Genomic DNA, 15,583 nt, shown 5'->3' on the forward strand with positions numbered 1-15,583 from the left:
ACCGGATTCCCGCACCTGACCCGCGCTCCCCCCTCCTCCCCAGCCCTCCCCCTCCTCTTTCCTTCATCCTCCCCTTCCCCCTCAGCCACCCCGGAAGCTCCTTCCATATTTGATGTCTCTGGCCGCCCCCATTTCACTGCTCCCCTCCCCCGGAAAACACCAGAGAGGAGGAACAGATCTCAGCTTTTCTCCGTCCCCCCAACAGTGAGGCTGTGTTGGGGGGTTCCCCCTGGCCACCCGCCCCCCCCCGTGACTCTGTGTATTTCTGTCCCCAGCTCTTGTCACCGCCTGAGACCTCGTGAGACCCTCGGTCCCCCCCTGCCCCTTCCCCCCAGGTTAGCAATTGGGAATGGCTGGGAGGGGGTGTCCCCAAGATACTGGGCTTCCAACCTCCCCCAGGCCCTCTCTCCAACAGTCAAGATGCCCTCGTCCAGACAGACCCCTTCGTACTGCCTAGGAAAGCCCTAGAAGAGCCCAGACAGTGGCAGAACTCCTCAGACATTCCTAAGTTTTCAAGAAACCCCACATGTGCCCCTAAGCCTTAGATCCCTTTGACTATCAAGACATTGTCAGGACCTTCCCATCAGAAGGTTCTCGTTTAAAGGCTTCTTGACCCTTTAAAGATACCCCATTACAGCCTTCAGCTGAGTCTTGCCCTCATCAGACTGCTCTAGGAGCTGTCCTCCTGCACTACCCCCACCCCGCCCAGGGAGGAGGCACTGCCACCTTGTGCTCCATTCAGCCCCTCACAGCGTCCCCACCCGCCTGTCTTCATTTCTCTACATCTAGGTTAGCCCCCTACCCACTGCAGCCCCACCCATTCCCTCCCAAGGCCTCTCCACCGGCTGCTCCCCCACTGGCATTCCACCCACGCTCCCTCCCCACGCCCGTGCTGCCCACCATCTGCCTCGCTGCCCCCCACCGTTTTGCCTCAGACGAGGGGGCCAACAGGGGGGAGGGGAGTTGAGGGGGGCTGCGGTGGGGGTAGGGTGGGGGAGGCTCGGTGGCTGCCACCCTGCCTCCTAACCCTGAGTCTCTCCCCCCTCCCCATGTCTGAACCTTTCTCCTTGATGTCGACTGACTGTCCAATTTGTTCACTTCTCTCTCTCTCCGTCTCCTTGGTCCGCCTCTGTCCATCTCTCCGTCTCTTGCCATCTGTCACTTTGTGTCTTGGTGTCTGTCTCTCCACCTCTTACCCTCTCTGTCTCCCTCACCGTCTCTCTCACCTGCCTTCTCTCTCTGACTCGCCCTCTCCATCTCTTCCTGTCTCTTGCCTTTTCCTGTCTCTGTCTTCTCCCTTTTTCCATCTCATATCCCTTCTGTTTCCCTCCTGCTTCTCTCTGTCTTGGGGTCCCTCTGTCTGTTGGACCCTCCCCCTGCACCCCTATCTCCTCGATTCCTCCCCGTGTTTCTGCCCTTCGCCCCACCCACCCACCCAGGTTACGAGAAATCCCGCAGCCTGAGCAGCATCGCGGGCCTGAGCGGGGTGTCCCTGCGCCTCGCCCCCCTTGCCACTCCCCCTGGCTCTCCCAGGGCCGCCCGCCGCGCTCCCCCAACCCTGCCCTCCATCCTCTAGCGCTCCCCTCCCCCCTGTGGGGGGACTCGGGGGTGACAGGGAAGAAGGTCAAAGGAGCTGGGGGTGGGGGGTGGGGGAAAGGGTTTTTTTTTTAAAAAATCAGTCAATAATATGCAACCGAGACGACGATGCCAGCAGACACCCCCGGGCCCCTCACCTCCACCTGGGTCCCCAGGATGGAGGGGGGGAGGAGCCAAAGCCCATCCCCCCACCTATTCGCCCCTCCTGAAAAAAAGCCTTCTCAGGTCTCCATGAACCATAGGAACCCCCCCCCCGAATCGACTCGTGTAAATACGTCCAAATTATATCAATTACATTTTGGGGCGCCTCCCCACTACTCTGCATGCCTCCCCCAAACTGGATCCCCGCCCTCTCCAACTCCACCTCAGCAATAAGCCGCCAGAGGCTGCATGCTGCGTGCGAGGGAAGGGGCATTCTGGGAAGCGGGTGGGGACCTCCATGTGGGTCGGGCTGGCCTTTAAGCTACCGGAGGGTCTCCTAGCCTCCTACCTTTCACCCCAGGAGGGCAACCCATCACGAAAAAAAAAAAAAAAAGCAGCAATGTGGGAGAAGGAGGAACAGTCACCCAAGCCAAAAACCGGAGCTGAGCTCAGACGGTAGAAGCGGAGGCACGGGGGGAGGGGTGGGCTGAGGACAGCTGCTCCCTCAGCCTTTAGGAGCATCCCTCTGGTGAATTTCACTCTTTCCTCCTCCTCCCCCACCCCCCACCCCACCCCCGGGGTTCTGCTCGCCGCTCTTGCTGCATGGACTCAGACCTCCCATCCCAGTATTCCTGGGATGCTCTGGCCCTAGCACACAAAATTCCCCAACACCCCCTCCAGATTCCCATCACATGAGGCCTGCCCCCAGAATTCCTATGACTGAGTCTGGCATCCCGCGTCCTCCAAATCCCCACACGCGCCTGGGACTTAACCGCTGCACACAGATGTTGTCCGCACCGCGCCCCCACCGCCCCCCCCCCCACCGCCCACCCATTCCTGAGCTGCATCCCAGCACCTCAAACCTCCAAGACTTGATCCAGCCCTTCAGCTCACTTTCAGCCTTTGGGATGCTCCAAATCCTTCTCACACTCTGGACATTTCCTCGACACCCCTAAATCTGACATCAGACATCCTCCTCAGGTTCCCCTGACGCTAGAATTTTCAAGATAAGCTCAATCTGTCTGCAATTCCAGGGAACCAGACCTTCCCGGGGCACCCCCTTTCTTATGCCTAACCCTGCCCCTCCAAGAGCCCCTTTCTTTAAATGGTGCCCCAAAGGCACCTTCTTCAAAGACGCCAGTGTCTCCCAGAGGGTCATATTTGTACCCCTGGCGATGTGCTAAGGTTTTAGGCAGTACAAGGACAAACACTTATTTTTAAGGTTTTGTCTTTCCTGGCATTTCGCACATAAGCCGGTAAGTCCAGATATTGCTGCTTGGCCAGGACACCGTTTATTTAGGTTAGAGGTCTTTACATTTAAAATGTAGAGGCTGTTCCCTAGTGGAGGGACGCTGGAATATCAGAAGCTTGGGCAACCACATATCTACCTGGGCTGGGATCCCAGCTCGCCCTTCCCCGGCCTTCTTCAACCCCCCACGTTCGCGGGTGGAAAATCATTTCTCATACCCCATCCTGGCTCAAGAAGGATGTGCTACCTACCCCAAGCCCAGGGACCATATCGGTCCCAGAACCCTTAAGGGACTACCCCTTTTGGAGCATGGGGCTCATGGAATTAGCAACCTCCCTCCCTCTGCTCCCACGGCCTCAGGAACCCCCCACTCCCCGCCTGAGGATTGGTGGTGGGGATGTCACTGAGCACGGTTCTTCATACAACGATTCCTATGCAAGGGGCATTTTTGAGTCCGCCCATCCTTCCCTTGGACCCTAAACCCTGGCGAACCAGGGGTGAGGGGTGGGGCGGGTTCTGGGGGGAGCGGGGTGGGGTGGGGCAAAGGGCTAGGGGCTTTAAACACCAGGGTATGGGGTTGGAGACTGATTATATTGCCAAAGGGTTTAACTTCTTAAAGCAAAACAAAACCCCAGATACCCCTGACCCTCACGGAAGCCGAACGGTGCAGGGAAAGGGGGTGAGGATTTTTCTAAAGGACCTCTTCCCAACGTCTCCCCCCTGCTCGCCAATCTGCCACACGTACCCAGCTTTTTAGTTCAGCTTTTAAAAATAGTCACAATCATTATAAACCTCTACACACGTTATTCTCGTTCCCCATCCCCCAAGTCAACAGTGGGATTCGGGGAGGGAGAGAGAGAGCTAAAGGGACAACTTCCAAGTCCCGACTCCCCTTCCCCCCCCCCCCCCCCCCCCGCGGCCGCCAGGGTGCCTGCAACTACACGCATGCGCTGCATGACGCGCTCCCCACACGCATGTCGCGCCCCTCCTGCGCTCCGGGAACGCACGGACACGGGGCGGGGGCGGGGTGATTGGGGAAAGGAATGAATGGCGGGGGGTCTTTCTGAATACAGCGGCTCCTCCCCAACACACACACAGCAATAAGTTTCTCTCACTCAAAAGTGGGCGGGGCGGGCCTGTCCTGTTGTTGGGGTGGGGGGGAGTGGCAAGGGGGCGCTCTCAGGGATGGGGGAGGGTGCCCGGAGTCAGTCTGGGGAGGGGAGGTCTGCAAATCGTCCAACTCTGGTGCTAATGGCGGGTCTTCTCAGCCCACCCCCAGGGCAGGGAGGGAGGGGTCGGCACGGCCCCTCCCCCAAGCCTCCCCCACGCCCACCCTGGGTGCATGAACTGCCCGTTGCAGAAGCTGCCGCATGTCACCCCCCCCAATAAAAAGTGTCATGCCCCCTTCCCACCCACCCTCTCACTCCCCACCAAAATAAAAGTTTCCTTTTCATTTAAAAGTTTCATCCTCTTTGTTTCCAGAGAGGGTCTCCTGATGGGGCTAGGGGCTCTGGGGGCAGACAGAAGGTTGGGACAGAAGAGCAGGGTCGTATTAAGATGGCAAGGGCCTGCACTTTGAGGGTCCAGACATTCCCCTCATCGCCGGCTCTCACCTTGTGATTTTGGCAGGGGCAAGTACCTGCTTCAGTTTCCCTGATGGTAAAAATGGGGATCCACACCCCTAACTGGAAAGTCTGTGAGGGCACCTGGGTCATGTGAGCTCCTGGGTCATGTGCTGGTGACTAGTCCCCAGAAAAGGAGTGTGGGCTCAGGAGTTACCCACTCTGAAGCCAGACTGGGTTCAATTTCTTAGTAGCTGTGTGTCCTTGGGCAAGTCTCTCAACTTCTCTGGGCTTGTTTCCACCACTCTAAAAGGGCAAGGGGGGGGGTGATCTATTAATTCAGCAAACATACTAAGGCCAACTACGTGCCAGGAACTGTTCTAGACACTGGAAGGCAATGAAATCCCTGCCTCTAAGGGTTGTGCTGAGGGTTGAGACTAACGTCCCAAGTTTAGCTCAGCTAAACAAATAGTACGCAGCAAACAGCTCAACAGTCACTACTATCATTGCTTTGCAAAGACTTGAGGGTCAACTAGAGTGCAGCACCCCTTCTGCCACTCACTGATGGAGAGGCTTGGAGCAAGGGACCCTGGAGCATTGAGCCTCAGTTTCCCATCTGTATAATGCAGGGGATACTTTGGAGGAAGGTTGGGTGAGGGGAAAGTGAGTTCTTTCACATTAAATGCTGGGTACACGTGAGGTCCCCCGACACTGGCCAGTTGGATTAGGACCAGCAGACTGCCCCCCTCCGCTCGCTGCCCCTTGCCCACCCTGTCCCCCTACCCCTGCAGGAACACATACAGCCCCCGAGGGGTCCAGTCGAGGTTGGAGTTTATTTCTGCCAGAGTCTGGAGCCTGGGAGGGTATGGGGGCCTCCTCCAACCCTCATGAGAAACTCCAACTTAACTGTGATCACACAAGAGCAACCAGAAGGGAGCATGGGGGGGAGGGGGAATGCGTGAGATCCCCTTATCTTGCCCCTCTGCAAGGGTCAAAGGCTGGTGGTGGCCTGGGGCTCAGGGTGCTGTTGCTCAGAAGTTCTGGGGTCAGTGGCTAAGTGGAGAAAGACACGGGGAGAGAGAGGGAAAGAGGGAGCGGGAGGGGGAAGGGGGAGACTTAAGGCGGAGGGAGAGGAGAGAGAGGGAGGGGGAAGGGGCGTGGGAAGCCCTGGCTGAGGAGGGCACGGGAGCCATGCTCCCTTCCTAATATAGATCATTCATAACTGAAGGAAGGATTTGGAGCTGGATGGGACCCCAGCTTGCCAACTATACCCGAATTTCTCCCAAGAGAGGCCGCCCCAGTCCTTTCCTCCCTGCTTGCCCGCTCCTCCGTGTTCAGGGGTTCACGGGAAGTCTCAGGCGACCCCCCGCCCCCCGCCCCCCGTGGGGTTGATAAGTGCTGTTATGCCAGAGGGTGGCACCATTTCCAAAGTGCAAGAAGCCAGAGGGTTGTTCGTGGGACAGGCACCAAGGGGGCCAGGGAGGGAGGGCCCGGTGGCTGCAGGCAGGGTAGGGTCACTGCGTTGGGGCCGCAGGGGACCCTTCGGGCTCCGCGGGCAGTGGCCCAGACCCCGGCTCCGCCTCCTCCTCCGCCGCCTCCTCGTCGGACACCACGCCCTCCTCCAGTCGGAAGACCTGGCGCACTGAGCGGGTGGTGAAGGTGAGGGGGCCGCGTCTGCGGGGAGGAGAGACCAGGGGGCAGAGAGAAAAGTGAGAGATAGGGAGATATGGAGAGACAGAATAAAATGGGGAAGGGGTCACAGAGAGATGAGGGGACAGCGAGATACTGGGGTTTATGGAGCGAGGGTGCGCATGTGCGGGGTGGTGGCCTTACCGAAGCCGGTTCCTCAGCGTGTTCAACTCCCGGTTCATGGACTCGGAGGCCTCTGTGACATCCTCCAGCTCGTGTTGCAGCCTCCGGCGGACTGCCTGGGCCCGGGACGCCTCCTCCTCAGCCTCCTCCAGCTGCCGCTTCAGCTGCTTCACTCGAAGGTTCCCCTTCTCCAGCTTGGCGTGAGCAGGGGGGCCGGGTCATTTCTCTGGGTGCTACCCTCACCCAGAGCTCCCCACAGCTCATCCCTCCTACATCCTGACTGTCCTGTGCCCTGCCATCTATTCATGCTTTGTTCTTTTCTCCTAGATCCTCTCACCAGCCTCCACCTCAGATTCAAATGTGAGGTCATCCCCCACTCGGCCTCAGAGGGATCTTTCTATGCTCAGGGCTGACCCCCTTCCCTGCTCAAAGTCCTCCGTGATTCCCCAGTACCCCTGGGACAAGGTCTCAGCCCTTCAGCCTGGCATTCCAGGCCCTGCAGGGTCTTCTTCCCATAAACACACTGATCAGACCATCTTCACTGAGACCCTCCCCAGACCCTGTCATCTCTCTCTCCATGGAGGGGACATACATAATCTGCCTCCTACCTATTCCTCTGACCTCATTTCTTATCATTCAACCCCCCAACCTCATTCTTCTCTCAAGCAATAGTGGTCTGCTTTTTTGCTTGGAACTCACCAAGCTCATTTCCATACCCCAGGGTCTTTGCACCTGCTGTTCCCTCTTCCTGGCTCTTTCTCACCCTTCAGTATCAATTCAACTGTCACTTCCTTAGACAGGTCTTGCTGACACCCCACCCCCAATCTAGGGGGGATTCCCCAGTCCTCTGTGTCCCCCTCTCTCTTCATTCTCTTTTTTCTTCATAGCCCCTATCACAATCTGTAATTATCTTTACTTGTTTATAGGTTTATGGTATCTTTCTTTTCCTACGTTGAAAATGTGAGCTCTTTGAGAGCACAGTCCTTCTCTGTGTCATTCACAGCCACATCTCCAATGCCCTGCATAGTGCCTGGCACATCGAGGGTGCTCAACAATTGTTTTGTGAGATGAATGGTGAATAAAACACAGCTGAGCTTTTAAGGGCACAGCAACTAGAATCAGTCACATTTGAGCCTGGGGTGGAAGCTGGCAAGAGGATCTCTCTCTATTGACTGTGTGACTCTGGGGCAAATTATACCCCCTTTTAAAGTTTCCATTTTCTCGCCTGTGAAATGGAGCTGATGAAGGAACGTAAGCATGTATTTTTTTAAAAAGCAGGTGGCATACTACTTGGGACACAGTAACTGCTCAATAAATAATTAAGAAAACAGACTCTGCAGCCAGAGTGCTGGAGTGTGAACTCTGGCTCTACCTCTTACTAAATAAATAATTGTGAGCAAGTTAATTCACCTTTCTGTCTCAGTTTTCTCACCAAAATCAGAGGGAAAATAATAGTTTAACCTACCTCATAGAGTTCGGATAAGAATTAAGTGTACTATATGTTATGTCTTTAGCATATTTCCTGGCTCTTAGAAAGCACTCAGTAAACAGCAGGTGTTGTTATTTTAGCTGTGGCCTAGCCTCTGGATAGGGTTTAACTTCTTCCCTCTCCCTGGCTGTCTAAGGTCCCCACCAGGGCCTTTCCTGGATTCCAGAATTTATGGATCACAAAGTCACTGATTCCAGCTCTCTGCTGATGCACCGAGCCCCAGGATGGTGTCTGCACTCAGTTCCAGTCCAGCACCCACACGTTCTCTTGTGATGGGAACTCACTGCCTCCAGAGATGGCATGTGCTACTTCTCTGTCAGTGGTCCCCCCACCACTCCCACTGCACCTCAATGACATCAGCTGCTCACCTGGTCCCGGAGCTGGTCAGCCACCCTCCGCTCCTCCTCCACCTGGAGCACCACCTCTTTAAGCCTCTTCTCAGCCCTGCGCACCAGCTTGCCAGAGAGGATGCGCTCCCTATGGAGAGGTATGAACGGGAGAATCAGGAGAGCTGCTCACCTGGGGCTCAGTCCCCCAAGCCTCGTCCAGTGGCTACCTGTTCTCAGAGTGTGCTCTGCCCTCTTTTCCACCCACAACTGGCTCCCACAGTCTACTCAGGCCAGACACTGGCACCCAGGCTCCCACCAGAGAATCCAGTCCTTAGCTTCTAGTAAGATGCCTGAAGGTCCTAAAAGTGTCTCCATGTCTATACCAGTTTTCCATATCCCACTCAGTCTCTCATATTCAACTGTATTCCCCCACCACCCCGCCCCCAGTCTTCCTCCTCTCAGGGGACTGACCCACTGACCACCAGTCCCTAAGTCAGACCACCAGGCATTGTCCTCACCCCTTCTCTCTCCTTTGCCCCACCCCCAGCCCGTTAGTAACCGAACCCTGTCCCATTGCCCCCTGGACTCTGTCTTGTCCCCTCCTCAGCCTCACAGCCCTAGCCCCCAGTTCAGGACTCATCATCTCCCACCTGACCTTCCCTCTACCTGGCCTGGAATTCTCTCTCAATTTCTTTCTCTAGCTTTCTGTGTTTGTGGAACAGTCTGGAAGCCCAAAGCTCCATCTCCAACCATCTCTGTTGTCTTCTCCCCTTCTCACTCACACACTTGCCCTGGACAAGCTCAGCTGTGCCCCAGGTTTCTACAACCATCAACAGCCTGTTGTCTGCTAAATCTGTCTCCTGAGCTCCAGCCTGGTTCAGCCCCCAGCCTCAGCTATCCCCAGACCCTGCACACCCTGCATTGGACTCAATGCCTTCTCCCAAACCTGCTCCTCCTCCTAATCCCCCATGATCCACCTAGATATGCAGGTCAGACACCTGGGGCCATCCTTACCTCCCTCTCTTCCCTCCCGTCTCCTTAATTTCCCCCATCCCCACGGTCCCTGCTCATCCACACCTGGGTGAAGTCCATGTGATGGGGCCCCTAGCAATGGGCAGTGCTTGGCAGCCATGACTGGACATTCCCTTAAATCTGAGCCAGCCACATGACTTTCTTTCTTTTTTTTTGGCCGTGCCATGTGTGGCACGCAGGATCTTAGTTCCCAGAACAGGGATCAAACCCATGCCCCCTGCAGTGGAAGTGTGGAGGAGCCCTAACCACTGGACCACCGGGGGATTCCCTACATGACTTGCTTTAGTAACAGGATGTGACAGAAGTGACAATGTACCAGTTCCAAATCTAGACCCCAAGAAGCCCTCACTCTTGGAACCTTCACTTTGTCATGTGAACAATCCTGGGCCAACCTGGAGCAGAGACAAGTTAGCCTAGTTGTCCCAGGCCAGGCTGGAGACATACGAGAGCCCAGCCAAGATCAGCACATCCATCTAGCTGACTTTCAGCTGAGCAAAGATGCATGAGTGAGGCCCACCAAGCTCAGATCAGCAGAACCTACCAGCCAACCCAAAGACTCATGAGCAATAATAAAAAATTGTTGTTTTAAGCCACTTAAATTTTAAGGTGGTTTGTTATGCAGCTATAGCTAACTGCTACATTACTGTTTAAATTATATAGTGGGAATGCAGTTACTTGCAGCACAAAGCATCCTAAATGACATAGGAAATCATCAACCATTAATATTATGATGCCTTTTGGATGTTTCTAAACCATGTGCTTGTAACACAGCTCCCCTTCATCTCACTGACCAGAATGTGAGGATTGCCCTCCAGCTGCGCCCTCCTCTCCCGCCTACCTGCTCTCCTGCTCCAGCTGCTCCTCAGCCTGGGCCAGCTTAGACTCAAGGGCAGCGATGATCATCTTCTGGCGGGCCCGGGCCCCAGCGTCTTCCTCACCCAGGCGTCCCCGGAGCTCCTGGACCTGCCGCTCCAACTGCTGCCGCCCGCTCTCTGCCTTGGCTGAGAAACTGCGCTCAGCTGACAACTCTGTGGTCAGTGATTCCACCTGCATCAGTGGGAAAGGCAGGACTGTCATGGTGGAGTCTCAGAGGGAAGGTGGGAGGTAAATGCAGGCACCTCCCACAACTAAGTGAGTTGATGATTGTTAAATAAATAGCACAGAACCTGGTATATACTAAATACTCAACAAATGGTAGTGTGTATTTTTCTCCAATTGGCTCATCAGCCAATGGCAGTGCCAGCCCTGGGTTTTAACCTTTTAGATAGGTTTCTGCTATTTTAATAAGCCCACAAGATTATCACAAACTTGTTTAAACGCTATAACTTCTACCTTTGACTGTGAATGAGTCTATTCCAAGGGTTATCACAGTTTTTTTTGTTGTTGTTTTTTGTTTTCTTTTTTTTGTGTGGTACGCGGGCCTCTCACTGCCGCGACCTCTCCCGCCGCGGAGCACAGGCTCCAGACGCGCAGGCCCAGCAGCCACGGCTCACGGGCCCAGCCGCTCCGCGGCACGTGGAATCCTCCCAGACCGGGGCACGAACCCGCATCCCCTGCATCGGCAGGCGGACTCCCAACCACTGCGCCACCAGAGAAGCCCGGGTTATCACACTTTTGTTCGCACCAGGCTCATCTGGGGAGCTTGTTAAAAAATTGTGGACTGCAGGGTCGCCCCGCTCCAGAGATTCTGATTCAGCAGGTCTGGAATGGGGTCCACGAATCCGCATTTTCAACAAGCATCTCAGGTGGTTTTGAAACGAATGATATGCAGGACCGTTTTGAGAAATGCTGGCTCAATGAACAGGAGCTACTACATTGGGAATGTGTAAACATACCTCTAATAATAGTGCTTGTTTATTTATTCAGCTCCTACTCTGAGTGAGGTCCTATGCCGGGGACACAGAAATTAGTCAGATCCAGTCTGATTCATACTTTACTTCATTTCACCCTCAAAGGAAGACATCGACGTGGTGATTAGCATATGCTTTTTTTTTTTTTTAAACCTTTTTTGGAAAATAAAACCGTGATATAGAAAAAGTAAAAAACAGATCAAATATATGGCTTAATGGGTTTATAAAAGGCAGACATCATTGTCACCCCTGCCCAGGTCAAGAAACAGAACTTTACGCACCCATCCTAATAACAACCTCTTCCTTTTCCCCCAAATAGTATGTCATCCTGACTTTGAGGGTGATCACTTCCTTGCTCTTTTTTCGAGTTTTATTACTCAAAGATGCATCCCTAGATCCTATAGTTGAATCCTGCCCATTAAAAAAAAAAAAAAGAAACTTGTATGGACTTCCCTAGTGGTCCAGTGGTTAAGACTTCACCTTCCAATGCAGGGCGTGTGGGTTCGATCCCTGGTCAGGGAGCTAAGACCCCACATGCCTCACAGCCAAAAAAACCAAAACATAAAACAGAAGCAGTATTGTAACAAATTCAATAAAGACTTTAAAAATGGTCCACATCAAAAAAAGCTTTAAGGGACTTCCCTGGTGGTCCAGTGGTAAAGAATCCGCCTTCCAATGCAGGGGACATGGGTTCGATCCCTCGTTGGGGAACTAAGATCCCGCATGCCGCAGGGCAATTAAGCCCATGCACCACAACTACTGAGCTCGAGCGCCTCAACTAGAGAGCCCGTGTACCACAAACTACAGAGCCCACACACCCTGGAGCCTGTGCACCACAACTAGAGAAGAGAAGACCCACATGCCACAACTAGAGAGAAGCCCACATGCCGCAGTGAAAGATCCCACATGCCTCAACTAAGACCTGACGCAGCCAAATAAAAATAAAAATTAAAAAAAAAAAAATCTTTAAAAAAATTTGTATATGACTTTTAAGTCTCTTTTAATCTACAGTTCCCTACTCCATCCCTTTTATTTCCTTACAATTTATCTGTTGAAGAATCTGGGCTGTCTGACCTACAGAGTTTCTCTGCATCTGTATTTTCCTGATTACACATTCACGGTCTAACTCAGCATGCTTCTCTGTTCGGTTTCCTTCAAATAGGCAGCTCGGTCCAGGGAATTAATTCTTTTTCTCTATGAGTTTTCAAGGTAATGAAATGGTTCCATATCATTTTATGAAGGTGACTCTACCGTGTTGAACAGTCATCCACCAAGAACTCATGCCCATCTGGAACCTCAGAACGTGACCTTATTTGGAAAGACAGTCTTTGGAGGTGTAATTTGTTAAATGAAGATGAGGTCATACTGGATTGGGGTGGGCCCAAAATCCAATATGACTGGTGTCTTTACAAGAAGAGAAGGAGGCACAGACACATAAAGAAAACACAGGGAAGGCCGTGTGAAGATAGAGGCAGAGATTGGGCTGATGCATCTACAAGCCTAGGATTGCTGGCAACCAGCAGCAGCTGGAAGAGAGGCCTGGAACAGATGCTCCCTCAGAAGGAATCAATCTGACGACACCTTGATTTTGGACTTCTAGCCTCCAGAACTGTGAGAGAATAAGTTATTGTTGCTTTAAGCCACCCAGTTTGTGGCAATGTTACAGCAGCCTCAGGAAATTAATACAGTGACTAATTAGTATTTTTAAAAATATCATTGTGAACTCGTGTATTTAAACAGATTTGATGGATTTAAAGCGGTGCGATTCTGGCCCTTGTTGAAGCTCAAGTTGCTCCATTTGGGGCCAGTGGGAGCCTTTCCAGGTTGACTTCTAAGTGCTTTTGAGATAACCAGGGTGTGTTATGGACTGAATGTTTGTGTCCTCTCCAAATTCATACGTTGAAGCCCTAATCCCCATGTGATGGTACCTGGAGATGAGGCCTTTGGGAGGTAATTAGGATTAGATGAGAAATGTGAGGGTGGGGCCCCTACGATGGCATTAGTGCCCTTGTAAGGAGATACCAGAGAGCTTGCTCTCTCTCTACCCCCACATGCACAAAAAGTCGAGGCCAGTGAGTGCACGATGAGATGATAGCCACATATAAGCCAAGAGAAGAGGCCTCAGAATGAAACCTATCTTACTGGCACCATGATCTTGGACTTCACAGTCTCTACAACTGTGAGAAATAAATTTCTCTTATTGAAGCCGCCCAGTTTATAGTATTTTGTTATGGCAGCCTGAGCAGACTAAGGCATGGTATGACAAGATGGTCCAGGCTACTCTGATTCATTTCCTGATTTAGATCTGGAATGAGCCATTTCTTTTGAAAAAAAAAAAAAAAAAAAAGCCCTGTTTTCTTTTAGTGGGGGAAATGGTATTTCTAGACCACGATGTTCATTGCTATTGGGTTGGTTATTGTTTAGAGGCTTTTCCGGTGGACAGAGATAGGATGGATCTATACAAATTACCCCATAAGTTCACATGAATACATCCAAGTCAAATTTGGGACTAGAGGGTTTTTGTGTGTTTTTTGTTTTGTTTTGTTTTGGCCATGCCACACAGCTGTGGGATCTTAATTCCCCAACCAGGGACTGAACTCGGGCCACAGCAGTGGAAGCCCAGAATCCTAACTACTAGGCCACCAGGGAACTCCCTATTTGTTTGTTTTTAACTTAGCCTGTTCTCCATGACATCTATATATTGGTTCTCACGTGCTGATGATCCTCAGATTATGAACACAGGTAGAGATGATAGAATTAGAATATCCCATCCTTAATCATTTACTTTATCCCACATTATACACATAATATTATTATTACCAATATAATTACTGAATATAGTAATAAATTTTTTTTTGCATATTTGCCCATTCTCTCCATTTAAAAAATAGTTGTGTTATAAATAAATGAGCATTTAGCCAATTATCCTTCTTATTCCTTTTCAGCCTTCACTTAGTTGTAGAGCTACGGGCAGACTGTATGCTCGTTTACTCTCTGTAGCTGATGTCTCTCTAGTGACCCTGATCATCTGAACCTGGATCTCCAGGGCAGTGGTTCTGACTCCTCATGCCTCAGAACCACTTGGAGAGCTTGTTAAAACACAGATTCCTGGGTTTCCCCACCTCCAGCATCCCTCATTCATTCGTTCCTCATTCACTTGGTTGGGGCCCCAGAACTTGCATTTCCAACAAGTTTCCAGGTGAGGCTGATACTGCTGATCTCGGGGCCACATTTTGAGGACTGCTGCTCTCCTAGATTCTTCAGGAAGGGCTCCTGGGAATAACAGTCTCTGAGTTTTTGCACGTTGACAACTTGTTTATGTCCTTTATACATGAAGGTAAGTCTTATATCTTATAGGTAACCAACAAGGACCTACTGTATTGCACATGGAACTATACTCAACATCCTGTAATGGAAAATAATCTTAAAAAGAATATATATATAACTGAATCACTTTGCTGTACACCTGAAACTAACACAACATTGTAAATCAACTATATTAAAAAAAAAACAACAAATATCTGCACATAAAAAAAGAAAAGAAAAGAAAGTAAGTCTTGCTTGATACAAAATCCTTGGCTCACATTTTCTTTCTTTGAGTATCATAACTATATCCCTCCATTTTCTCCCAGCATAAAGTCTCACTGTGAAAAATCTGATGACAATCTAATTTTCTTTTTCTTATATATCACTTGTTTATTTTTTCCTGGATGGCTAAAGAATTTTTCCCTCTCTTATAAGTCCAATCTGTCATGGTATGAGTTAGTATGGGTCAATATCTTCAGGTACACAGTGGCTACAAACTTTTCTGCTTCAGGAGTTTTCTTGCATTATGGTTTTTGGTTTATTTGCTCTGACCCCTTGCTTTGATTTTCTTCTTTGGGGGCTCCTATCATCCATATGTTGGATCTTCTCTGCCTGTCTTCAATATTTGCCATTTTCTTATGAATTCCTTTTTGTGTCTTTTATAAGTTTTATTTTGGGGACTTCGCTTCTGCCGCAGTGGTTGAGAGTCCGCCTGCCGATGCAGGGTACACGGGTTTGTGCCCCGGTCCGGGAAGATCCCACATGCTGCAGAGCAGCTGGGCCCGTGAGCCATGGCCGCTGAACCTGCACGTCCGGAGCCTGTGCTCCGCAACGGGAGAGGCCACAACAGTGAGAGGCCCGCGTACCGCAAAAAAAAAAAAAAAAAAAGAATCCGCCTGTCAATGCAGGGGACACAGGTTTGATCCCTGGTCCAGGAAGATCCCACATGCCACAGAGCAGCTAAGCCCGTGTGCCACAACTACTGAGCCCGCGCACCACAGCTACTGAAGCCTGCACACCAAGAGCCCGTGCTCCGCAACAAGAGAAGTCACTGCAATGAGAAGCCCGCACACCACGACAAAGAGTAGCCCCCGCTCGATACAACTAGAGAAAACCCGTGCACAGCAGTGAAGACCCAATGCAGCCAAAAATAAATAAATAGGAAATAGGTTTAAAAAAAAAAAGTTTTATTTTGATTTTTTTTTAAAAGGTTCTCC

At 51.6% G+C, this 15,583-nt stretch overlaps 1 protein-coding gene across 4 annotated transcripts in view; it reads right to left on the reverse strand.

Annotated features, from left to right (window-relative positions):
* Window positions 1-5,362: 5,362 nt before the first annotated feature.
* Window positions 5,363-15,583, reverse strand: part of MYH14 (myosin heavy chain 14) — a 91,279-nt gene continuing 81,058 nt past the window's right edge. For 3 of the 4 annotated variants that reach the window (XM_032612627.1, XM_032612629.1, XM_032612630.1), the window contains 4 exons: window positions 10,049-10,257; window positions 8,218-8,326; window positions 6,382-6,554; window positions 6,063-6,222 (listed from right to left, as the gene is read on the reverse strand). In XM_032612627.1, the coding sequence (XP_032468518.1) occupies window positions 6,063-6,222; window positions 6,382-6,554; window positions 8,218-8,326; window positions 10,049-10,257 (651 nt within the window). Of the gene's footprint in view, window positions 6,223-6,381; window positions 6,555-8,217; window positions 8,327-10,048; window positions 10,258-15,583 lie in introns of all 4 variants that reach the window. The other variant, XM_032612628.1, reaches the window with a different exon arrangement.

Source organism: Phocoena sinus, chromosome 19 (genome assembly GCF_008692025.1).
Source record: "Phocoena sinus isolate mPhoSin1 chromosome 19, mPhoSin1.pri, whole genome shotgun sequence".
Taxonomy (NCBI): domain Eukaryota; kingdom Metazoa; phylum Chordata; class Mammalia; order Artiodactyla; family Phocoenidae; genus Phocoena; species Phocoena sinus.